The sequence below is a fragment of the Leuciscus leuciscus genome (genome assembly GCF_965113295.1).
Source record: "Leuciscus leuciscus genome assembly, chromosome: 16".
Classification (NCBI taxonomy): Eukaryota; Metazoa; Chordata; class Actinopteri; order Cypriniformes; family Leuciscidae; genus Leuciscus; species Leuciscus leuciscus.
In genome coordinates this window covers 36,870,394-36,896,615 of record NC_138740.1, presented here as the reverse complement: position 1 = coordinate 36,896,615, position 26,222 = coordinate 36,870,394, and the positions used below count along the sequence as shown (strand labels likewise).

General features: G+C 36.5%; 4 protein-coding genes across 5 annotated transcripts in view; 2 read left to right on the top strand and 2 right to left on the bottom strand.

Annotated features, from left to right (window-relative positions):
* Window positions 1-725: 725 nt before the first annotated feature.
* LOC309477379 (uncharacterized protein) lies at window positions 726-3,556 on the bottom strand. The gene is made up of 7 exons (XM_082140638.1): window positions 3,257-3,556; window positions 2,963-3,074; window positions 2,595-2,707; window positions 2,404-2,503; window positions 2,097-2,218; window positions 1,748-1,842; window positions 726-1,254 (listed from the first exon to the last, which is right to left on the bottom strand). Exons 1-7 carry the CDS (start codon window positions 3,345-3,347, stop codon window positions 1,213-1,215), a joined length of 675 nt encoding a protein of 224 aa, XP_081996764.1. The 5' UTR covers window positions 3,348-3,556; the 3' UTR covers window positions 726-1,212.
* Window positions 3,557-3,769: 213 nt separating this feature from the next.
* Window positions 3,770-6,207, top strand: rpl28 (ribosomal protein L28). The gene is made up of 5 exons (XM_082140639.1): window positions 3,770-3,828; window positions 4,349-4,440; window positions 5,311-5,434; window positions 5,703-5,821; window positions 6,071-6,207. Exons 2-5 carry the CDS (start codon window positions 4,357-4,359, stop codon window positions 6,158-6,160), a joined length of 417 nt encoding a protein of 138 aa, XP_081996765.1. The 5' UTR covers window positions 3,770-3,828; window positions 4,349-4,356; the 3' UTR covers window positions 6,161-6,207.
* A 1,675-nt stretch (window positions 6,208-7,882) lies between these two features.
* On the top strand, window positions 7,883-10,909 carry LOC309478413 (uncharacterized protein). Its single transcript, XM_082142013.1, has 3 exons — window positions 7,883-8,215; window positions 8,786-8,845; window positions 10,176-10,909. The coding sequence occupies exons 1-3, from the start codon at window positions 8,023-8,025 to the stop codon at window positions 10,310-10,312; spliced, it is 390 nt and encodes a 129-aa protein (XP_081998139.1). The 5' UTR covers window positions 7,883-8,022; the 3' UTR covers window positions 10,313-10,909.
* Window positions 10,910-12,573: 1,664 nt separating this feature from the next.
* col27a1a (collagen, type XXVII, alpha 1a) overlaps window positions 12,574-26,222 on the bottom strand; it is a 64,259-nt gene continuing 50,610 nt past the window's right edge. For both annotated transcript variants that reach the window (XM_082140636.1, XM_082140635.1), the window contains 26 exons: window positions 26,084-26,137; window positions 25,892-25,999; window positions 25,000-25,053; window positions 24,786-24,893; window positions 24,633-24,686; window positions 24,448-24,501; window positions 23,853-23,909; window positions 23,707-23,760; window positions 23,088-23,141; window positions 22,936-22,989; window positions 22,620-22,673; window positions 21,386-21,493; window positions 21,194-21,301; window positions 20,432-20,539; window positions 20,257-20,310; window positions 19,629-19,691; window positions 19,379-19,432; window positions 19,250-19,285; window positions 19,140-19,157; window positions 18,998-19,033; window positions 18,275-18,301; window positions 18,109-18,174; window positions 17,118-17,286; window positions 16,857-16,966; window positions 16,550-16,750; window positions 12,574-15,464 (listed from right to left, as the gene is read on the bottom strand). In XM_082140636.1, the coding sequence (XP_081996762.1) occupies window positions 15,318-15,464; window positions 16,550-16,750; window positions 16,857-16,966; window positions 17,118-17,286; window positions 18,109-18,174; window positions 18,275-18,301; window positions 18,998-19,033; window positions 19,140-19,157; window positions 19,250-19,285; window positions 19,379-19,432; window positions 19,629-19,691; window positions 20,257-20,310; window positions 20,432-20,539; window positions 21,194-21,301; window positions 21,386-21,493; window positions 22,620-22,673; window positions 22,936-22,989; window positions 23,088-23,141; window positions 23,707-23,760; window positions 23,853-23,909; window positions 24,448-24,501; window positions 24,633-24,686; window positions 24,786-24,893; window positions 25,000-25,053; window positions 25,892-25,999; window positions 26,084-26,137 (2,010 nt within the window). In that variant the 3' untranslated portion in view covers window positions 12,574-15,317. The remainder of the gene's footprint in view (window positions 15,465-16,549; window positions 16,751-16,856; window positions 16,967-17,117; window positions 17,287-18,108; window positions 18,175-18,274; window positions 18,302-18,997; window positions 19,034-19,139; window positions 19,158-19,249; window positions 19,286-19,378; window positions 19,433-19,628; window positions 19,692-20,256; window positions 20,311-20,431; window positions 20,540-21,193; window positions 21,302-21,385; window positions 21,494-22,619; window positions 22,674-22,935; window positions 22,990-23,087; window positions 23,142-23,706; window positions 23,761-23,852; window positions 23,910-24,447; window positions 24,502-24,632; window positions 24,687-24,785; window positions 24,894-24,999; window positions 25,054-25,891; window positions 26,000-26,083; window positions 26,138-26,222) is intronic.

Genomic DNA, 26,222 nt, shown 5'->3' with positions numbered 1-26,222 from the left:
TCTCTCTTTAAAAAGATAGAAGCATTCCGTCTCTCTTTTACTATGAGCTGCTTATATATGCATGCTTAATATTATAAAATAATTTGCATAATGGTATTTAAACAGTTGTAGATGCGTGTTTACTACCCATGTATTTACACTATCACTGAAATGATTGGGGTTGGTAAGATTAAAAAATATATATATTCTCTCATGCTCACCAAAGCTGCATATATTTGATCAAAATATAGTTAAAAAGAGTAATATTGTGAGCGATTATTACAATTTATTTAAAATGTCATTTATTCCTGTGATCAAAGCTGAATTTTCAGCATCATTACTCCAGTCTTCAGTGTCACATGATCCTTCAGAAATCATTCTAATATGATGATTTGATGCTCAAGAAACATTTCTGATTATTAACAATGTTGAAAACAGTTGTACTGATTAATATTTTTGTGGAAACTGATACATTTTTTTCAGGATTCTTTGATGAATAGAAAGTTTAAAAAACACCATTTATTTGAAATGGAAATCTTTTGTAATATTATAAATGTATTTACTGTCACTTACAGTCGATTTAATGAATCCTTGCTGAATAAAAGTAATAATATTTGTTTTTAAAAAATCTTAGAGACCCCAAACTTTTAATCGGTACTTTTGTGCAATATAACCTGAGAATGTTTTTCTCATTTTTACATTAAAAAAGGACAAACCGACTAATCAAACAGTTGAAAACAGTGTACTTAAGTTAAAAGCATTTCATCATGTCTTTATTATCTGCATGGCTGTAATATTAGTAGAATTTACATGAATCTCATACAAAACTACAGTATGAAACTCTTCATTCTTTATTTACAGACATATATTATTTTATAGCTGATTATATGACACAAATCAACCAAAGAATGTAAATGTGCAGGAATGTCGAAGCCATGAACTAGTGTTTAGTGCAGATGCTCTAGAGTCCAGACACATTTAGCTGAGTTTCTCATGCAGGTGAAGCAGGTTCAGATCCAGCCTGTTTTCCTGATGCAATTCCCCCCCTTTTTTTCCCCTTTCACAGTCATTTTATCTTCCCTATTCCTATCAATAAAAAGTGGAAAAATCCTAAAAACAATCCATGAAAAAAAAAAAGTCCATGTAAACATTGTTTTGAAATATACATGTAAAATGTACAGCAATTTGGGCCCAAAAGTCCCAAGTACAGATTTCCTCAAGTGATTCCAGTCCTCATTCTGACATGTGTGTGTGTGTTGGGCTCAAAACCCCCTCCTGTGGATAGAGAACATTATTATTATTTGTTCAGTCCAGCTCTTTCTTGCTCATTATTTACCAGCTTAAAACTTAAAGGGATAGTTCACCCAAAAATGAAAATTCTGTCATCATTTACTCACCCTCAACCTGTATGAGTTTCTTCTGCTGAAAACAAAAGAAGATATTTTGAAGAATGTCTGTAATCAAGCAGTTGTTGGACCCCATTGACTTCCATAGTGTGGAGAAGAAAAAAATCATATGAAAGTCAATGGGGTCCAACAACTGTTTGATTACAGACATTCTTCAAAATATCTTCTTTTGTTTTCAGCAGAAGAAACTCATACAGGTTGAGGGTGAGTAAATGATGACAGAAAAGTCTATCCCTTTAAGAGTTCTGTAACTCAGAGTTATGGTTATGAGTAATATTATAGCTTAAAAGCACAAACGCATCCTTCGACAGGGAGTACATGGACTTGCGCCCTGAATGTGTGTGTATACTTGGTTGAAGTACCAGTGCACTTTTTGCTCTCTGAACTGCAACTTCCAACATGCTCCGGTCGGACAGAATCTGTCGCAGAGTTCCAGAATCCATTTCCAGTAGCATCCCTGCACACATTAATACATATCACATAGTGTGTGCAAAAACACTTGCTGCGTCCGAAATTGCATACTGCCTCATGGGATAGTAAAGTGTCCATTGAAGTAGTAGGTCATCCAGGTACTTTTCGCAGACTGCGTTTTTGAATATGTATTCGGACATACTACTCTGTTGTTCGAATGCTATATTGGGGAAGTATTCGATTTCGGACGCAGCATCTCTCAATCAAGAACCCTGTATTCAAATGAGCTTAATAACTCACCTGTGATGTCAGCACAGTGGGCGGGGTCTAACTGATGCACAAAACTGAAAAGCGTCTCGCCAATGGATTCCACTTCCTCTCGGTCTGAGCTGTCACTCACGTCTGTGGCCTCGTCACCCTGCCTACGCCGCAGATAGAGGACATTCTGTTTCTAGCATATTTAAAACTTTCCTGTAATCTTTTTTATGCTAATTCTTGCTAGTATATCATTACAATTCAACATTCTGTAATTCATTCAAATTCTAACTCATGAACTGAATTCTGAAATCTGCTCGACACTGATAATAATGAATCCAAAGGCACCTACTCCTGCAAGGTTTTCAAGGCAATCTTGACCCGTTCCTCGAGGAGCACATGATCCGACAGCAGCTGAAGCACCGCCTCCTTCTTCTGCTCCAATAACATGCCTGCACAGTTGCCATGGCAATGTTACTATTGTAACAGACTGTAAATTCCCTCATTTGGTGTGTGTTTTTTTTGCAGTGTCAATAAATGTACCAGTTATTTTCTGTGTATGTCCAGTGTTGTAGAGGTCAATGAGGTCATACAGCTGTTCACCCAGCGAGTCGGAGGACACAGACACCGCATCATCAGTGTGAGACACAGGTTCACTAGGAAGAGAATAAGACAGAGGTTATGCACTTAGTATGTACTTTACCTAATATGTGAAAAAGTATGTAATAATAATTTAGAAACATTTTAAGTAGTTGTATGCTACATTGTTGCCCATTAAAGTCACGACATTGTATGCGTAATATAATGTGATCTGTATCCATCCATTACTGTGCATTTTAAGTTCAGTTGTGTGTGTGTGTGTGTGTGTGTGTGTGTGTGTTTTATTGTCAAGTGGCAGTACTGTGTGATACCTGTGGTCAGATGATGTGAGAGCGGTCAGTGCTCTTTCCAGTGCTTTATTCAGCAGAGCTTCATCATACAACATCTGAGCCACAACAGACACAGGCAACTCCAGCAGCATTCCTGCATGACATGAGTACAGTTAAACCACTATATCAGACAGACAGACAGACAGACAGACAGACAGACAGACAGATAGATAGATAGATAGATAGATAGATAGATAGATAGATAGATAGATAGATAGATAGATAGATAGATAGATAGATAGATAGATAGATAGATAGATACTAATTCTCTATCACCTGTAAGTTTAGGTGTCATCTCAGTGTATTTAGGATAAATCAGATCATACAGTTTCTCTCCCAGAGTCTCCTGATCTTCATCATTCTCCATCACTGCAGATCACAGGCTGATGAAGATTAACTGGTTATTTAATCATTCGAGAAATAATCTAATCTGTCTGGGCTCCGCTGTCATTTACATTGCTTAACTATCCTCAAAAAAATGTTTATCATAATGTATTTGCAGAGCTGGGTTGTTGTGGTTGTTAGAGAACGCATGAAAATGACGAAGAGCACACAGATCGAGTGACGTACTCAAACTGCATCACCCGCGTTTGCGCGCTTGATGTTCATCCGCACTGTCCATCAAACATATAGTTCTATTTAAAACTTTTTTTTTTAAAGAAAGGTGTTTGAAAACGTTTCCTACATTTTTCGTAAAGACATCTTAAATATTTGTTTTGTCATTTACTACACTCTGAATCGAATGTAAATTACTAAATTACTAATCCCTCGTATAGGCGTAAGAAACTACGTAAGAACCGCCGGAACTGGAACTCCTTCCTTTCCTTCTCTCTTCCTCTGCTGAAAAGGTAACGTGGTCGTCGTGTGTTACTTTTCAAAGCTCGATTAAACGCTATATAGCGCACATTTCAGCATTAAATGTTCATATAAGGGCATCGAATATGTTATAAGCTGCTTATGAGCTGTAACATTCGGTGTAGAAAAAATAAAGAGGAGGATATTTCATTATAAACTCTACCGGTGGTGCTTAGCGTGGCCTGCAGTGAGTGAGACAAGCACCACACCGCTAAACATGTTACATGTCAGCATCGACTGATAACAAATAAAGATTTTTTTCTCTCTCTCTCGAATTGAACGTTATCTGTTAAGTATCCTGTGGTGGCTGTTTGTGCCATTGCTGTTTTGCAGCTCTAGTTTTTATTAGAGGGTTGAGTTTTGATAGTTTTACAGGCGCAAATTGTGTGTGTATAATATATGTGTGTATTATTTCTAAATGAACTTGTTTTATTTTAGTATGTAAGGTTATGTGGTTATGTAGATGTCTAATTGTAGACCGTTTCTTCTTATTTGTTGCCTTGCTTCATTCAGGAGTCACTATGGCATCGTCCCACCTGCAGTGGATGGTCATCAGGAACACCTCCAGTTTCCTTATCAAGAGGAACAAACAGACGTACAGCACTGTAAGTCAGACACTGCTGATGTGACAGACCTTTACGGATTGTTCACCCTAAAGTGAAAATTCTGTCATTACTCACCCTCATGTTGTTCCAAACCCCAAAATATCAATCTCTAATGTGTGTTCACGCGAGCTCCACAATGCATGCGTGTTGACACAAGATCAGATGTTGCGTGAACGTGCATTGGAGTTTAATATTTTGAAAATAAAGTGGTAAATTGTTTTTTGCACGAACAAAGCACTCACGTCCCTTAATAAAATTAAGGATAAACCTCTGGAGTCACATGGATTACTTTAATAATGATGTCTTTACTACCTTTATGGGGCTTGAGTGATAGATGCGTAGACTGTCAATACAGGGATAGAAAGCTCTCAGATTTCATTAAAAGCATCTTCATTTGTGTTCCGAAGATGAGCGAAAGTCTTGCGTGTTTGGAACAACATGAAGGGTAAACGATGACGGAATTAAAAATAATTTGGGTGAACTAACACTTTAATGGGTTTAGTTTAATTCACATTATTCATTATTCACACAAGAAAACTGACAGTTTTGACTGCGTAAACGGAAGTGTAATTTACTCGCCTGCCTCAAGATTTTGTTTATTGCTTGGGGATGAGGAGTGCCATAACCTGTCTATCTTGGAATTGGTGTAATTTTACTGTCTTAAGCAGTTTGCACCAAAATACCGTGATAAAATAAATTGATAAGCTTAATTATGCAGGTTTATTATTGGCATTTTTGTCTCTACTGCTGTCTGTGACTCTGTCCGAACACTTCTATAGTTGTCCTGCTGAACATTTCCAGTGTTTTTTGTTTTTGTTATACATTTATAATTCTGATTTCTAATCTTGCATACCCTTCTCTCATGGTCAGGAACCAAATAACCTGAAAGCCAGGAATTCTTTCCGCTTCAATGGCCTCATTCATAAGAAGACTGTTGGCATCGAGCCGGCCGCTGATGGCAAAGGTGTGGTCGTCGTCCTGAAGAAACGTGCAGGTGAGTGAGGCTCCGCTAGTTTATGACAAAAGCTAATGGACAACAGTGACACTTTTTTCAGGGATCCAACTTTTAAATGTCCAGGAAATAATGAGGTTGCATATCAGAATCGTTCAGATGCTAATTGTTTGTATAATGCGGTTGCATCAAGACATTTGTCTTGTAATGCGATTTATCTCTGAAATAAACCCTTCATCTGCACTGAATCATCTTCATAAACATCTGCTGGCGTTCTTTCACTAAGCTTATTGGTTTGCATGTGTTTCAGGTCAGCGTAAACCTGCCACCTCATACGAGAAGATCACCATCAACAAGAACTCTCGCGCCACCCTCGCCAGCGTGAGGAACATCATCCGCAAAAACAAATACAGGAGAGACCTGCGCATGGTGAGTTTACACAGCCACACAAAGGCATGAAGGATTTATCATAAATTTGTTTACTTTAGTCATTTGTAATTGGACACAATTTGCTTCTGGGAAATAGTTTTAAACTCTTGGTTCGGTGTTTATATGTAATGCATAAGAGCTCTACAGCTCCACAGTAGATGCAGTATGTTTTGAACTCCTGCGGATTGAAGTATGGAGTGAATGCACTTCAGCTGTCCAGTAGACTGAAGCTCTGTCTGTGTCCTCCAGGCGGCTGTGAGACGCGTGAGTGCCATCCTGAGGAGTCAGAAGCCTGTGGTGGTGAAGAAGAAGCGCGCCAGGGCTCCTAAGAGTTCATAAATAGTTGCATTTACAGCTTCTGACTTAATAAAATGCTTTTGGTCAAACTTTCTTTTCCTGCACGTCTCATTTTTAATTGGTCTACACTCACAAAACTAGTTTAACTAGTGAACTTTACTTGTGAAGCAAGGTTGGATATTTTAGTTATTTACTGTCACTTATTGTCTAACAAGGCAATTCATGAAGAGAAAAGGCGGCTTAAAGTTGTCTTGGTTTACAGGATTGGATTAAGAGCAGATTGTTTAATGTATTATCAGGATGTTTCCCATTAAATCAACATTTAATGTCATACTTAAAGTGTCAAGATAATGAAGCATTAAACCACTGTTTTTCTGACTAGCATTACTTTTTTATATATGAATGGTACCATTCATTAACATTCCTGTTCATCTCAGTTCATGCTACAAAAAGTTTTTCCATGCATCGCAGTGCCACTTTCCCCCTTGTCTTTACATGAAGGTGTAAGTAATCCTGCATGGCCAAATTAATAACATCTAGATGCACATGCACCTGAGATGTCCTGTTAGTGGCCTTGTTATCCATTTGGCTCTCCCAACTTCAAGTCTGAAAGCCAGTCAACAGAAAACTCGGATCACCCAAAATGTGGTGTTTTCAATATGCTTTAAGACAAACCAGGTGCCAATTCACATGTCCACACCATTGTGGAGTGTTTTCTCCACAATGGGTAACTAAACTCTAAAATAACTTTTTTTTAGTTAATGATCTGTAAGAATGGGGCTTTATTAGTGCTGTTCATTGATTCAAGTAATTTGTTTGACATTTGGGTATAAAGTGTTTTATTCTACAATATATGGTGTAAAAACGTCTGAGTGCTGCCCTCTTCAGGTTGAACGGTGGCTACTGCAGTTTAATTTTCCTTTTTGAAGTTGTGGTACCCTGTGACGTAAGAGGGTACCAGCTAACCACGCCCTTGCCTACAGAGAGACGCGTCTCAGATGCACGCAATGAAGCAAGGGTGTAGAGTTACATTCAAGCTTTTAAGGCATGAAGAATTTTTTTCCCAAAGAAAAAACGTTTAAATATGTAATTTTGGTGATCAAAGATGTTTTAAGGGATACAATTATTGACTTACAGGGGGTCTTTAAAATCTTCCTCTGCTGCAGCTCTCATATCTCATTTGCTTGGAATAGCAAATGAGTGTATAGTTTTATTTATATACTAATAAAGTATTAATTCATATTGAATTTGAATTTCTTTTTAGATGTTCAGTTTTCATGTTAATTTTAGTTTGTATTAATTGTGTGTTTATTTTTATTATTTTTCGATATTTCTACAGTCTATTGCTTGTTTGTTTTATTGTAAGGCAATATTTCAAAATTTTCTGTTTTTCTTTCAGTTTAAGCTTTTCATCTATAGTTTACATTTTATTTAGCTTGTTTTTACTTAATTGACTCTTAACAGTTTGTAATCATTTTATTTAACGATAACAACACTTGTGAGCTGTTTAGGACGGTTCTCTCTTTTTTTTTTTTTTTTGGTCATTCAGAAGTTAATGGTTTTTGGTTCAACAATTCTTGCTTTAAATCAAACTCTTGCTAACCCGTAAACCCACACACAGTCTGTGGTTCTCGCTGGGTTTCTGTGGTGAAACTGCAGTGCAGCTGGAGGATAATCTATGAGCGCGTTCATGAGTTCACTTAATGATTGAATTGATCTGGATAAAGTAGAGCTCTCTCTCTCTCTCTCTCTCTTACTCTCATTAGATTAGTTTCACTGCATTGGATTGTCAGATGAGTGTGTGAGAGCAGTGCGTCCCTCAGCCAGCAGAAGCTCCACGGCGAGTGTGTGAGTGAAGATGCCGTTGTGAGGACAACAAGTGTGTGTGTGAGTGTGTGTTGAGGATGCATCGCTCGCGGGCTCTGCGCTGTGTGTGTGTTGGTGTGCTGCTGCTGGCCGTGTGTTGCCGAGCGTTTGAGCTTCAGGACACCATCCACGCACTGATCGAGGAGAACATCCACCTCCACGACCAGCTGGAGAACCTGACGAGAGCCCTGAGAGAGCTGAGGCAGCTCCTGTTCCAGCACAGCGACGGCGGTTAGTTACTCCTTAACCCTGAGGCCGGTTTCACAGACAGGGCTTAGATTAAAGAGGCCTTAGTTCAAATAAGTACCTTTTATAGACGTGTCTTAGAAAAAAAAAACATGACTGTGCTGTGCATCTTGAGACAAAACAATAGCACTGACATATTTTAAGGTAGCCTATGTCAGTGCAAGTTGCTTTCAGTTAAAACTGCTCAAACATGCATTGTAGTCTGAGACTAGCTTGAGGTGTGAACCCTTCATCTATCACACTGAAAATATTGGATTTTGTCTGTCAGATTTGTGTAAATGTTAAAGGGAAAGTTCACCCAAAAATGAACATTTTGTCATTACTCACCCTCAAATTGTTCCAAACCTGTATGAATTGCTGTCTTGTGCTGAACTCAAAAGAAGATATTTATTAGAATATGAATTGAAGGAAGAAACTCATACAGTAAATTATGACAGAATGATCATTTTTGGGTGAACTATCCCTTAAGTGCAGTTAAATGATGTTAAATGTGAAAATTTGCTCATTAAAACGTTTTTTTTTTTTTTTTTTTTGCTGGATGACAATTTACCTCAGATCACACTCATGAACATGATGAGGAACTTCAGCATCTCTGGGAGGAATGGTCGCAACACAGTGAGTTTCTCACTCATTCATGTCCTGAAATACTTTTAATAACCTGCATTTAAATAAACATAAAAAAGTTTTGGCCCTGCTTTAGCTCTACGCTAACATGCCCATATCGACTGATTGTGTAATGGCGGAAACAGGACACTGCTCATCAATAATGGCACATGCACTTCATATGACCATATATGGGCGGGAATGATTGATTTACAGATACAAAAAGGACAGTGACTTTAAAAAAAATGTAAGGCTAAAGACCCCTAAATAATCACAGCTGGAGACTCAGGCAGATATATCACACCGACAGACTATCATACAAAAGTTTGGGGCCACAAAGATTTTTTGAAAGAAATACTTTTTCAGCAAGGATGCATTAAATGGATTAAAAAGTACAGAAAAGACATTTATAATGTTACAAAAGATTAAATCTTAAATAAATGCTGTTCTTTTAACCTTTCTATTCTATTTCTTTCTTATTTCCACAAAAACATGAAGCAGCACAACATGTTTTCAACATTGATCATAAAAACAAATGTTTCTTGAGCAGCAAATCATCATATTAGAATGATTGCTGAAGGATCATGTGACACTGAAGACTGGAGTGATGATGCTGAAAATTCAGCTTTGATCAAATAATCAAATAAATTACATAATAACTGATAAAAAATGCTTTTAAATTAATGTGTATTTATACTGTGAAAAAAATGCTTTATGTTATTAAAAACGTACTGATTCCAAAATGAAATAATTGAATTATTTGTAATTGTACTAAAGCTAAAAATAAAATAAAATAAAATCAGATCTGTGTAATATTTCCTGTAAGTGTCAGTGAAGCTGCTAGCGCCCCCAGTGGAGACCGAAGGTCAAATCAAGCGCATTACATTATAGGCTAGTCTTCAGCGCAGGGTTCTTTTGGAGACTTTTGAGACTTTATACACATAATAATTTATTCTGCTCTTCTGTTCTTACAGAAAAGGTTCATATGTTCCACAGTAGCTTATAACTATACTTTTATTACATAAAATATTACATAATAAATATTTGCGCTGTCATAGAAACAGGTGTAATAGAGAAGATTAAGGACTTCCTGCAACGTCAGTGTTTAAAAGCATTAGATCTCTTACACTGCAGCTTTAAAACTCAGACTTTACAGTCCACATGAAACAATACGATTACATAATACGTCCCTGTTATCAATTAGATATCAGTGTTTTTTTTAGTATTATTTATATTTATAAAGTTTGATTATTATTTCGAATTAGTGTTTTACTCAACAATAACAGTACTGTCAGTTCTGCAGTAATTTGTGTGTGTGTGTGTGTGTGTGTGTGTGTTGCAGGTGTCACACCTGAGACACACCTGCTGTTGGAGCGTGCTCTGTGTGGACACGACCTCCATGGCTCCGCCCCCTCCAGTTCAGGACACACCCCCTTTATCTTTATCACTTTCATCATTCTTGCACACTTTCTTTTATGAAGCACATGTGTGAGTTTTGTGGTGCGTATGTGAGTGTCTTCAACTACATTTGACATCATTCAGAGCAGGGAAATCTCAATAGTTGACCGATTGACACTTCAGTATTTGTCAATCTTGGTGAAATTGATTGAAAATAGGAATAGTGAGAATCAAACTATTATGAGTAAAGCAGCAGAGTAGTTTATCAGGCGTGGTTTATTTTAAATTGATATCCAAGACGATTCAGAACAGCACTAAAACAAATTATACATGTGATGACTGTTTTTTCACCCTAGAATAATCTATTCTTGCCAAATAATACTTAAAAAAAAAAAAAAAAAACTTGAAAATATAATGTGCTCAATGTCATTGTACTGTATTTGTGCTAACTTAGAATATTCTGAAAGCATTATGGAATCAGTAAAGTGGATGAACGCCATCAGGTTAAAAACTACTAATAATGATCTAGTTGTATGAAGGACAAGATGTTTTCTTAATGCAACTCTTTCTGCAGTTACTCGTTGAAGCACTGAAATTGAAGTGTTCTACTGCATTCATATTCATTTGTATTAACCTGAGCAATGAACAGCAATTACTGTAAATCAAGATTAAAATACTAAATAAAGATTTGTATTTGAATAACCTTCGGGTAATGTTGCCTGTTTTTAATAAATGAACAGAAATTATCTCTTGTTGTGAAACTTTTTCCTTTCAAGTTCCGTGATCAAATTTTATTTTAGTACACTGTCTTAAATTAAGTACAATCAACGTGGATGATTAAGTCATTTAAACTTAAATTACAGTAAACTGACTTTACAAAATTAGTTGAATCGTGTATAACATAAAGTTGAAAATTGCTTATTTTAATTAGTTAAAGCAATGTAAAAACTTATGTTGTCATAACTTATTGATCTTTTTTTACAGTGTAACATTGAGATCTGCTCAGTTTGTATTTTTTAATTAGTTATTTTGTTTTCATTTCAACTTTATAGTATTTTTGTTATGTGTTTTTGTCATATATATATATATATATATTTTTTTTTTTCTAGGTAACACTTTACAATAAGATTTCATTTAGCTAACATGAACTAGATTGAACAATACTTAGCCTATACTTACAATATTAATCTTTAATGTTAATTTCAATGTTTACTAATAAATTTTTAATATCCAAAGTTGTATCTGTTAATATTAATGTACTGTGAACTAACATTAACATGAACATCTTTATCTTTAACTAATGTTAAAGGGATAGTTCACTTTGAAATACATTTTTGGTATGTTTTAGCCTACCTCAAGGGCATCCAAGATGTAGGTGTCTTTTTTTCCGCAGTAGTTTCAATTTTGATATTTTTAGGACAAACCGTTCTTGTCTGTCAGTCATATAATGCAGGTCTATGGTCATTATCTCAAAACACAAGCACAGAGTCCAAATTAAAACAATTCCCCGTCGTCCAAATTAAACAATTCCCCATCGTAAGTACACATTGATGGCCTAAGACACGAAACGAGCGGTTTGTGTGAGAAAACGAACAGTATTTATATCGTTTTTACCTCTTATACACAGCCATGTCCAAGTGATCTGATCTGACGTGTACGCAGACTGGTGCATAGACATATACACACTAGATGTTGCCTTAAAGACATTCGTTCCAATGAACTGCCGTAGACAAGGCGACATCTAGTGTGTATATATCTATGCACCAGTCTGCGTACACGTCAGATCAGATCACTTCGACATGGCTGTGTATAAGAGGTAAAAACGATATAAATACTGTTCGTTTTCTCACACAAACCGCTCGTTTCGTGTCTTAGGCCATCAATGTGTACTTACGATGGGGAATTGTTTAATTTGGACTCTGTGCTTGCTCTTTGAGGTGGTGACCATAGACCTGCATTATATGACTGACAGACAAGAACGGTTTGTCCTAAAAATATCAAAATTGAAACTACTGCGGAAAAAAAGACACCTACATCTTGGATGCCCTTGAGGTAAGCTAAAACATACCAAAAAATTATTTCAAAGTGAACTATCCCTTTAACAAATGAGACCTTAGTATAAAGTGTTGTGTCTATATAGTTTATTCATTTGTATTTTTTGTAGTTATTTGACTAAACTGATAAAATAGATCTATGTTAGCGTTTATCGTTTATGCAACAATTTACTAAAGGTTATCATATGGAAAATAAAGATCTCTTTTAGCCTAAATGAAAGTGCAACGATAAGAGTTAATGTCTGTAGCCTATTGGTTTTTATTAATCAAACAAGTCCAAACGCATGCTTTGGTGTAAGAACATCTTTATTGGGTATGTAAGCATTAATTCCAATTCAGAATCCACATTATGTAACCAAGTACGGAAAACTGACACAAAGAACAACACTGAGCGAAACGGAGGACGTGTTCAGAGAGAGCGAGAGAGAGAGAGAGAGAGAGAGAAAGAGAGAGAGAGAGAACTGATAAGAATTTGACAGAGATGAGTTTTCTGAACCTTGAATTGGAGAGTTGAATTTTCACAAACAGAAACTGCAGAGCGATGAGGTAATCAGAATTCCAACATTCTGACATGGAACGTTCACATGTTTTAAAATTCATCTTAGAACCGTAGAAATAATAGAGAACACAGTCCTGGTACAGTACGACTTCAGATTATTATTATTATTATTATTATTATTATTATAGACAAAAAAATAAACAGGATAGAAAAATAAAAACAGATTGAAAAGCAATATATTGTTCTCTGGAACCCCAAATTTACACATAAAATAAATCTATCAACCGTAAGAGCAGTTGGCATACGGATAATTAAGTTATCTGGAGAGAAACTCTGTCACAACAGAGAATTTGGTTAAAAAGCGCGTTTGTAAATTTAAATAACATTAAATTAGCAAAAGGGACTCACTGTATACATCAAAGCCGGCAGAATTATACACACGGTCCTGAAGAATAAAGGAACAAAAAGCTTCGAAATGCGGTTTCCTTGTTTTAGGGAACGCAACATATCGTTCACGAGATTACGACCATTATTTGCATATGATAATATACACTTTCTGATGCCACTTAAAAACGTATAGCTACTGAAATGTTTTCCCTTACAAAATAAGGCATTAGTTGATGTTTGAGCTGGTGAGGTGAAAGCACAAAACTGTTCTGTAACCACAGAGGAAAGCACGAGTTTATCGCGTAATGTATTCAACATGCTGCAAACGCACAGATTAAACGTATTAAATGACTTTTCTGAGCACCTTTAAAGTACACAATATTCACACTAACTTCATAATTCAGAGTAACACGGGCACTAAACAAAAGCATCGACATCTTAAAGATCCACTTTTAAAACAGCTTCAAAATAGCACCATTGTTACCGAGACAAACCACCATTGTTAAGGCCCATTCACACTAAAAACGATAACTATATCGATAACTATAAGCGCGCGCTGCTATGTGTCGTCTGTCGCTTTAAATGATCGCGCTCTTAAGGCAGAATGGATTCTGATTGGCTGTCAATGTTTTTCTCGTTCATCAGCTGACGAAAGCTGAAGAAAAAAAGTTTTTCGAACGATTTTTCGACGATTTAATCGTTATCGTCGTTGGTGTGAACGGGCCTTTTATGAGTGAATCTCACGAAACCTGTTAAGAACATGTTCAAGTCATATTTTACCCAGAAATCAAAAGGAAGCAATAAACTGCGGATATTTTGAGCTCAGAGTACGTTTTTGTCAAAAAGGTGTTCTTTTGTTCTCTCCTTGAAACTGCACAGAAAGAAAAAACGTTTAAATACATTTTGCATAATCAAATAAAAATCTTAGGCCCACTTTTTGCATTGTGACAATAATTTTATGACAAGTGAACAACTTTTTTTTACTCATTGATGTAATGTTTCAGCAATTCAACATTTCTGTAATGATAATCATCAAAGCAAATAATAATTACAAAAGTAAGCACAAAAAGGTGAATTATTTCCATATGCATTACGGTAAAAAAGATGTCTGTAAAAATGTGCTTGTCACAAAAATGCCACAATGCAAATATTAATAATATGCTTTCTTTTTGGTTGAAATATGACCCAGACATGTTCTCATGAGGGATTCACTCTTATTAACTCCTTCGAACAAAACACACCCATTTTCATTGAGAAACGCCCCCTTAAAGTGACAGGCGCACCTCAGGTGGGTCATGTGTGTTGATATGCACAGGTGTGTCTGCAAGTTTGATAGAAGCATACACCTTCACTTGTTTACTGATCCATCACATAGACACACACACACACGCGAACACACACACACACACACACACACACACACACACACACACACACACACACACACACACACACACACACACACAAACAAACACACACACTTCCCTGTCTGCTGGAGTGTTAAAATGACACGAATGAATGACAACATCCCTGAAAAACCTTCCTTATTGAGATGCACACTTAATATATAATCAATTATCATTTTTTCTTTGTTTTCCTATTGCACTTTAGCATTTCTTTTTTTACACGTGACAAAATTAATATATAAAAGATCAGATAAACAATAAGTGTATATGTACATATAATACCTCTCAATGATCTTAATTCATCTCTTCAATAAACTTGATTCTTATTATAAAAGTACAAGTATTATAATAACTTATTATTATTATTATTAATTTGAAAGAGCAACTAAAAGAAAATGAGCACCAAAGAAACAGGCTGAGAAAGAAGAGAGAAGAAGAAGAAAGAAAGACAGAGACAGAGGGTTTAGCAGTTTCTCCGGCCCCGGATGTCCTGAGTTTTTGTCCCTGCGAGATGATTGGCTTGTTTTTTAGAGGAATCAAATCTGATTGGACATCCATGGCTAGTAGGGGCGGGATTTCCTTTAGACTGTGGGAGTCTCTAATGCTGTCACCCAAAGCCCCGCCCACACCACCTCTTTCTGTTTCTGCAGTCCAATCAGTGGCTGAAGGGGGCGGGATGTGGGCGGGTCAGTGTGTGTTTGAGGAGCGCACACACACTCACAATCTCACACACACACACACTATAGAAAGCACACAGGTCCGACTTCTAGGTGAAAGCGTGATGAGGGCGTTGTCTTCGGTAGGTTGCTAATGCGTTTGACAGGAAGTAAGGTGGGGTCCGACACCCGGAACAGGAAGTCAGCATGTTGCCAGCGCCCGTTTAGTTGCTATGCAATAAAAAACACACAATCAGTGATGCAAAAGTGACTCAAGTTCATGACTAAAGTTCAGTGTTGTTATTGTTAACTTATTGTTATTGTAGACCCTTTTCACAGACTAAGATGACGCGTTTTAAACAGTCATCATCATTGTAAATCCTGCAGAATATATATAAGGGAGGAGCATCAAGAATCATTTCTCTTTTGTTTCATTTCCCTATTGTTCTCATTTGTAAGTTGCTTTGGATAAAAGCGTCTGCTAAATGAATAAATGTAAATGTCATTTCCACACATGAATCGGCTCCTCTGAGTTCAGATCTTAAATCCACTGAAAGTGTTTGGGATGTGCTGGAGGAGACTTTACAGAGTGCTGCACTCTTGCATTGACAATACAAGATCTTGACCAAAAATGTATGAGCCTCTTGATAAAAAAAAAATATCATTCTTCATGCTCCTCCCAACCATTATTACACAGTTTGAGCCTGATGAATCCTGACATTGTCATCCTGGAATATGAACATGATGTGTCTTCATACATGGATGTTTAAGAAATGAAAAGCTACACACTCCATCAGTTAGGGTTAGAAGAACTGTTGACAAACATATAACATGTAGAAACATAATAATCACTGCAATAAGGATACAGTCATAGACTCTTAAGCATTTGCCTGTTTAAATCCAAACAGGGAAAAAATACTGAACGCACCTAATAATCATTAATTCAATAAATGCATTATTAAAATTTATTTCAATTTAAAATTTAAATGTATATTATTTCCTGATAATCAGGTAAATTAAATACTTGACAAATGAAAAGTTTTTTTTTTTTTTATCCTGTTGGATTCAGATCAAACAATTTGACTTCATATTTTTATTTATTCCTATCTATTTATATTTAACAATTGGAGCTTTTAAATCCTAGTTATATTTACAATATTAAGTCTGTACATTTGCATTTGTTTTTTAATTATATATATTTTTTTGTGATACTTTGGTAATTTTCTTTGCACATGATGCTGTGGCTGTTTTAAAGCTAATTGCACGGTTGCTTCCAGCACTCATTCATTTGAGAGATGTCTGAAGGGCACACTGACCCAGCAGGAGTCTGCTAACACGTCCGGCTCCAGCGTCTCCCCGCTCCACGCATGGAAGCGGACCGCGCTCTGGGACGGGGGCAGGGAGGGCGCGTGGCTCCAGATTGTCACGTTCAGGCAGTGGATAGTGATTCGTTGCTCCGCTCCGGCGCTCAGCAGGTGCAGGAAGTTCATCTGGACGCGTCCGACACTGAACTCCAGCTGCGACCAGCCAATAAAACAGCATCATTAACACTTCAGCTTCTTTTCTAAACATATCCTCCCAAAGATAAGCATTAATGAAATAAAAAATCTGAATGCTACAGACCTTGGCTGTGGTGATGGGCCTGAGACAGGTGCGTCCACCACCGCTGAAACTGCACATCACTTCTATAGAGTCTGAGGAGCAGCCCAGGTTTGGGTCGATCCAATAAGTGCCTGAAGAAACCAGAACACAAATATTTCAGCAATGTTGAAATTTGACAATGGTAAATGCTTAATTATTACAGCTATTTACAGATGCTATTGGTGGTATTTAGCCCAGAATATTCCTTTCAGGTTCAACACACACACACACACACACACACACCATCGTAGAGTGTATCCCGGCAGTCGTGCAGGTCTTTGCAGAGTCGAGCAGGATGATCTCGTGTGCCCAGCGGGTTCTTCAGACTGTGGACCAGAGAGCTCAGGTAATGCAGAGTCCGCAGGATCTCTGGAGCCTGATCCAACATTGGCATGTCCATCAAACCCCGACCCTGAGAGAACAGCGGGACAGTCTTTAAAACTACATATAAACACACAATCGTCTATAGCCCCTTTCACACAGAGATTCCGGAAAATACACGGATAATGTGTTCCGGGATTTGTCCCAGGATCGTTTGATTTTGATTCATTCACACTGACAGTGATTTTCCGGAATCAGTGAGTATGTTCACACACATCCCGTAAAGATCCCGTATAGACACGTGACGTCAGGATGTGTTGTAGAAAGGGCCGTCTAATCTTCCGCTACCGCTTTTTTCATTGTAGTCGTGCGCTTGGTGGATTTTTTTTGGTGGGTTTACTAATGATCTGCGCTTTCAATCTCGAGAAACCACACTCCAGCATTTTTTTCCGGATTCGGTCGTACACTAACGCATCGCGTACCGTTCCACAAAGCTGGTGAACGATCTCAGCTTCAGTGCGGATAAGGAGCTCCTGGTCTCGGCTTCATTATATTTTGCACACATTTTTCGTTCTTTCTTTGTTGATGACGAACACAAACTTTCTTCTAAGAGCAACAAAATACCCCTTACGGCATTGGTCCTGGCTTTTGTTCACACAGGGCGCGTTTTCCGGGACTGATCCCGGCAATGTTACTAGGTCCCCATCCCGGCATCAATCCCGGGACGTGTTTGCGCTCACACAGAAGGCACTCTAGCAATTTTACGGCAATTTCCCAGGATCAACGCGCTGTGTGAAAGGGGCTTATTATGCAATAATACTAAATAAACAGGCCTCGTCCTGTGTGTGTGTGTGTGTGTGTGTGTGTGTGTGTGTGTGTGTGTGTGTGTGTGTGTGTGTTTGAATGATCTCACCTCTATTTTCTGTGTGTTTGTCTCCCTAAAAACTGGCTGGGCCACTCCAAGACCGAAATCTTGTTTCTAAAACATACATGCACACAAGCAAACTTAATAACGCATATGTACAGAACACCAATGAATGAATGAATGAATGAAATCTAAAGTTAGTGAATATTCTTACCATAGCCAGTGGGATTGCCGGTGGACCCTGTAAAGCACCAAATAATAAAACTATAATAATAATCATAACTTTATATGAATTATTCTGATAATATTAAAACATAGTAGAGATTGGCATGTATTTGTGGATTGGATTACTTTAGTTTGGGGACAAAATTGTGTATAACTGAAAAATGTCTGGTGGGGGATATCTGTGGACTCCTTCAATTTAAAAACAATATTTTTTATGTTTTCTTAGAATTTTAAAAATGTAAAATTCTCTGCTTTAGTCTGAAGTCACTTAATATTTAACAGTATTATTTATTTGACTGCTCTGACACTATTGGATGAGAACTGAACTGAGCTGGGCGATGACATCACTGTTTTCAGCAGAACTGCTTTATAGATTATTAATGAACAAATTTGATAATTGATGATCTTTACAATGGAACTGAATCAACACTGACCACAAACTGACTTCAGCTGAATAACGACACTCTTTTCTTTTAGAGCTGCTGTACAACTCTGTTTGCATCATTGAATCATTTTCCTGTTATCACTGTAAAGCTGCTTTGAAATAATCTGTACTGTATAAAGCGCTATATAGGTATAGGTATAAAGGTGACTTGACTCGACTTGAGTCATTATAATTAGACATAAAAACAGTAGACATCTATGGTAGGTCCTAAAAAGCTGAAAGAGTCCTAAATAATCTGAAAGAGTCTATTAAAAGTGTGTGTTTTACCGGCGGTCCAGGAAGTCCACGCGGTCCAGGAGCACCCTGGAAAAACACACACATAACAAAGTTAGAACAAAACAAGTGGCTTTGAAATAAACAGAAACCATGGATAATGGGAAATGCTGTGTCTGTGATCGTAGAGACTCACTCGAGGTCCCTGAACACCCTGGAAGGAAAGAAAGAGTGTTTAAGAGACACCTGTAAGATCTACTGTGATATCAAGATCTGAAGAGAAAGAGTGAATTCATCTCTTCTCACCATTTCTCCTTTGTTGCCAGAATCTCCTCTCGAGCCCTACAGAGAGACGTCAGTGTGAGAACAGAGGTCAGCTGAGGTCAGAGAGCAGAGAACACTACACGGCTCACTATAGAAGTGACATATACTCACTGGACTCCCGATAGGGCCGATCACACCGACAGGTCCAGCTAAACCCCCTCGACCCTGAAAACAACATGGACATATTACTATACGAACACTATTATATGTGCCATGTGATCTATTGAGACAGACAGACAGACAGACAGACATAGATAGATAGACAGATAGAGTGTGTGTGTGTGTGTGTGTGTGTGTGTGTGTGTGTGTGTGTGTGTGTGTGTGTGTGTGTGTGTGTGTGTGTGTGTGTGTGTGCGCTCACCATGCTGCCTTGAGGCCCTTTAGGCCCCTGAATGCCTTTCAGCCCAAAGTCTCCTGGAGGGCCCTGAATAAACACAAACATCAATCCCACATAAACAAACACACAAATACACAGCTGTGCCTAACCCAATATTAATGCTAGTGTGTGTGTGTTGTGTATATTGAAGAGCACTAGAGCCTTTATGAAGTGGAACATTCAGTGGCCACAGACACCATGAAAACATATGACTATTTCTCACTGTCAATGTGTGTGTGGCTCCCATTGGTGGTCCTCATTTTTCCACAACTCTAGCTCATCTAGTTAAACCAGAAGCATGAATGAGTCTGAATGAATTAGGAATGGCACAGTAACACCACAACTACACACGCTTGTCCTGTTTTATGAGCTCACGGCTTTGGGTTTCTGAGAAAATCTCAACAAAAATACACCTCAGTGCTAGTGTGAATTATGACGCTCTTTGAGCGCGAGGATGAAAACATGTTTCCCAAAGGAAAGAACTCTTTGAGAAATGATAAATCTCATCTCTGTTTGTTTCTGTTGGGCAGACACACATGGACGATCACATTTCTGTTTTTCACCAAGAAAAAACATTTAAATCAGATACCTGGCAATGTGTGATACAACTCACCTTCGGTCCAAACATTCCTAGTATCCCTGGAAAGCCGGGCTCCCCGATGTCACCCTAAATCAAAGATTAATATTAATGTTTTGTTCCAAAATGAACTGTGGGTCTTTTGTAAGCTGGATGTAGTTATCAGTGAAGAATAACAGAGTTTATGGTTTTGCCAGGGTGTAGGACTCACATGTTGGCCCTTAGATCCCTGGTCTCCCTGAGGTCCTGGAAGGCCCATCCCTCCCTTAAAACCTCTCTTTCCTGAAGGGCCAGGGTGACCAGGAAGACCCCTCTCACCCTATTCATACACAAATATAACCAATGGATACATCAACATGACCCACTCAAGATAATATAATATAATATAATATAATATAATATAATATAATATAATATAATATAATAATTTTGTCTTTTTTTCTAGGATCTTAATTATAAAAAAAAAAAATTTATAGAAAATAATATTTTTACATATCAAGGATGCATTAAATTGATCAAAAGTGACAGTAAAGAAATGTATAATGTTACAATAGATTTATATTTCAAATAAATGATGTTCTTTTGAACTTTCTATTCATCAAAGAATCCTGAAAAAAGGGTTTCCTCAAAAATATTAATCAGCACAACTGTTTTCAACATTGATAATAATGAGAAATGTTTCTTGAGCATTAAATCATCATATTAGAATGATTTCTGAAGGATCATGTGACACTGAAGATGTACAGCTTTGATCACAGGAATAAATTACATTTTACAATATATTCACATATAAAAAAGTTATTTAAAATTGTAATAATTTTTTGCAATATTTCTGTTTTTACTGTATTTTTGATCAGCCTTGTTAAGCAGAAGAGATTCTTTGAAAGATCTTCCTGACCCCAAACTTTTGAACGGTAGTGTAAATCTAAATCTAAAATGTGATTATTATTCAGGTAAAATGTTAACCTCTGACCTTTGGACCAAATGATCCCTGTGAGCCTGGTAAACCGATAACGCCAACCTTGCCAGGAGCACCGGGTTTACCAGGCAAACCAAACTCGCCATCATCTCCCTGATCACCCTAAAGAAAGAGAAAGATGCATGTAATAAACCAGTTCAGACAGATGATAGATCAGGAAACACAGGTCTCATGATGAATTCTTACTGGTATTCCTCTGCTTCCATCTTTCCCTGGCAGCCCATCCACGCCGGGAACGCCCTCCTGTCCTTCTCGACCCACTGTTCCTCTGGGGCCGGGCAACCCGACAACACCCTGATGAGAACACAGAGAGATGTGCTTTTAGTCTGGCATTAAGTGAGGAAGGAAAGATGTTTAAGCAAATGTACTTGTGATGAAGGATATTACTGGGAGAATCTCACAAAAACAGTACAAACATTTTAGGGTCATATTTCAAACCAAAATCAATGAAAAAATGTATTATAAGAATTCATTATATAAATTTATATATAATTATCTAATATATAAACACATTTAAATTAATAATACAATATACCATAATTAATATAAAAAAATATATATATAAAAAAAAAATATATAATTAAAATTATGCAAATGAAATACATTTATAAATATTGTTATTATTATATATTGCGTAAAGTAAGTCTGTTTAGAACAATTAAGATTTGTCCAGATTTATTACTGTAATATGAAGATTACAGGAGTAAATAAATATGATTATTTTTTAAAGTACAATTGTAATTATACACCATATTTTTATTATGCATATTGTATGCCTTTTTAGTGCTGATTTTAATAATAATATTTATTATTATGTATTTATTATAAAAAAATTATATATATATATATATATATATATATACATATACATATATATATATACATATATACATATATATATATATATATATATATATATATATATATATATATATATATATATATATAAATTATTTAAATATATATATACAATAAAATTATTATCAGTAATGAGAATACATTTCTTTTTGTATTACAGTAATGACATTTGCGGGGAGCAAATTTAATGCAAAATTGTTTTAGCATTTGGCAGATATCGATCAATTAAAAAATTATTATAAAAATGTATTATATAAAAATTAGGAATGATATAGTTAATACATAACTAATAAATGAATAAATTATATTATTAATTAAAAATGTATATATTATTTATACTTTAACGAAGACAATAATGAAGTAATTACAATTATGCAAATCAAATAAATAAATATGACATTGCATAAAGAAAATGAAGCATGTTTAAGACCATTACTAGTTTTCTATTCTGATAACTGTAATATGAAGAATACTAGATTAAATATTTCAAATTTCAAAGTACAATTGTAAGTATACATAATTGTCCCTAATTGTGCTCCAAGCATGAAGGAGTGACTCTTACTGGTGACCCTCGGGTGCCACGCTCCCCCTGAAGACCCTGTTTGCCCTTCCGACCCTGAAAGTGAACAAAGCATGTGAGAAAAAGAAGTAATGCCAAGGAGAAAACCACACACACAGAATTAATCGTATACAGCATGAACATACACACACACACACACACACATCTAACCCATACTGCTGAAGTATGTGACAAGGCTCTGATTTCTACCACATGTTGTTCACGGCTGCTTTTCCAAAACATAAGTAATGAAATCTGAATTTCTTCAAAACATATGCACACACGCTAGCACACACACGAGCTGCGAGCATATCATTACCTGTTCTCCTTTGGATCCTTTGGGGCCTTGTATTCCACGTGGACCAGCATTACCCTAAAAATGCATTAAAAGAAATGAAAGAAAAGGTGTTTGTGTGCATGTTTAAGAGCGGGAACATCTGTAATCATGATCTGATATCATATTATACGCACAGGTAGTCCAGGAGCACCAGGTTTGCCTCGTAAACCATCAACACCTTGCTGACCCTGCCAATACAGAAACAATTATTTGAGAACGCAAGAATAATAAAAAAAAAAAAAAAAAAAAAATGATACATAACAAAAATAAATTATATATGGAATATTACTTTAAAAAATAATTAATTATTTGTTTTATTTATTAATAATAAAAATTTGTCTTAAGAAAATGTGGTGTTTGCTCATGCAAATCTTGCCGTCCAATCTGAACAAACTCCTAAAGCATGAGCAATTTGTATAATAATAGTGATATTTTCCTTAGCAATCATTACTAATAATACTGTATTTATTCTCTGTCCACAGTTCTACAATTTATCTATTAAAAAACATACATCTCCACTCAAACCATATTTTTGCTGGGGGAAATTTTCATCTAACGTCAACCTAAATCAAAACCTTTTTGAAATGGTCTTCACTGTAATGTAATTTATAAAATATTTTACATTGTTTAGCCGATTAGCATATAAAATGGTGACATGTTGGTGTGTGCCGACGACACTCCAGTAAATGAGCTAATGTGCTTCATATGCAGTAAGACAATAGTGTGCTTTCTGGGTCGCTGTGTTTATCTCACCACGTATCCTGGATCTCCCGACTCGCCCCTGTCTCCTCGCTTTCCAATTGGACCCTGAAAATACACAAACACATGCATGATGTTGTGAATATCGCTATTGAATTAAGAGGAAATCAGATATAAAAATGAAAATAAGAGAGACTCACTCTGAGTCCTGGCGGACCAGTAGGACCCTCCACCTTCCCATCATCCCCATGTTCACCCTAAAACATTACATAATGGAAAACATCTTGAAACTGATTCAAAGGAGTGTGTGTCTTCATATTAATGGTCAATACTCAAAAATGTGTATTTGTTAACTTTATCTAACATGAACTAACAATGAACAATGAAGTCTACCGCACTATTAGTCTTAGTTCACGTTCATTTCAACATTTACTAATACATTTCTACAATTAAAAGTTGTATTTGTTAACATTAGTTAATGCACTGTGAACTAGCATGGACAAACTGAACAATACTAACATTGAAAAAGATTATTAAATGTTGTAAAAAACAAAAGTATGGTATTTTATAATATAGTCAACTAATGTTAACAAATGAGACCGTATTGTAAAGTGTTACCAAAAATATGAATAAAAAATTATAATATTTAATATGATACTGTTTTCTTACCAAACTCATATTACATGGTTTTTAAAAGGCACTGTGAGTATATATCATTGTAAGGTTTAGGTATTCAGGTCCATTCAGGGTGACGAAACATATGTATGAACATAATGAGTGATGAATACATTTTACCTTTTCACCCTTTGGTCCCGGGGGTCCTATTGGACCTTGAGGTCCTTTGTGACCCTGTAGATAAAGAAAAGGCTTTTAAGCACCATTCCACTAGCAGACTTGAGTTGATCAATTAGTTGATCAACAGTTGATTGGTAATGTGCTAATATGATCATGTGATATTTGTACTTTTTTCTTTCTCTCACCTCATATCCGGATATGCCGGGATCCCCTTGCAGCCCCATACGCCCGGGAGCGCCCTGAGACACAGGGAGGAAGAAGATGAGACGGGTCAAATGTTGAGTGAGTTGGACATTCTGCTAAACCTAAACTTAATAATAAAAGATGCATCTTTTTACCACATGTCCGATGGTTCCTCGTGATCCCTTTGGTCCGGTGGTTCCGATTGGTCCGATCTTTCCCATGGTTCCTGTCTCTCCCAGATGACCGATGTTACCTTTGGCACCCTGCAGGTAATGTGAAAGTGCAGTCAATATATGGCAACTGTGCTCGAAAAATTAAAGATGAATAAAAAACTTCAACCAAACAAAATCTTGACCTCTGATGTCTCACCTTAAACCCTGGTTTCCCTCTCTCGCCATTTTTACCAGGTTTTCCTTCAGGACCCTTAAACACACCCAAAAACAAACCCTGTCATTGTCATTTCACAAATAAAGATGACAGACAGTGTTGTTATTGATTACTAAAAACTATAAACATACATAAAGCTAAAAAAAAAAAAAAAAAAAATAGATAAAACATTTTACATTTAAATTGAATTGAAATGCTGCCTTGTCAACTAACTAAAAATAAAGTAAGTTTAAGTACTAAAATTACTAAAACTAAAATAAAAATTAAGCTAAATAGAACTATACAAAAAACTTTGAGTGGTTAAAGTTCTGTTGGTCATTTCCGGCATAATTGTTGAGATTTGTCTCATTTTAAAGAGTTTTAATACAAAATACGATAACAATATCTGTAATATGCAAAAACTTGTTTTGTCGATTTGCGTTACATTACTGATCATAATGGTTCACTGTTGCTATGGTAAACGACTAGATTTTTATAAATATACCATATGATTCCTAAATATACAAAATAAAGTGGTTTCGCAATAGAAGAACCATTTTTGGTTCCCCAAAGAACCTTTCAGTGAACAGTTCTGAAAAGAAACATTAGTGTGAAGAACATTCTACAGAACCTTTTCCACTATTAAAGAACCTTTTGTGGAATGGAAAGATTCTATGGATGTTAAAGGTTCTTCATGGAACCATCAATACTACTAAAGAACCTTTATTTTAAAGAGTGTATTAAACCTGGTTTGCATATGTACTTTTCAAGACTGCCAAATCTTTTTGCTTCGACTGGTCTTTATGATGGGGGTCGGGCAACACTCTTAAATCACTCTTGTGTTGTTTACTAACTGAGTATACAGCAATGTGATCTAGTGTATAGTATCACTCACTCTGACGCCAGTAAGCCCAGGGTCGCCCGGTGGCCCTTCTTTGCCCTTGATTCCAGGGTCACCTCTGACACCCTGCTCGCCCTCTCCACCCATGTCGCCTTTTTCACCCTGTTCAAAAAATAAAAAGTTTCTTTCTCCAGCTTTAAATCATGTATATCTGAAAAATAATGAACATAACTATCATGTTCTTACCTTCACGCCATCAGGGCCGGCTGGACCAGCCTCTCCCTCTAAACCTGGCTCTCCCTGTATCAAACAAGAAAAAACATGAGTATTGTTTTTGCACATTTATAAACACCAAACTAACTTTTCTCAGATGTCTTGAACACAC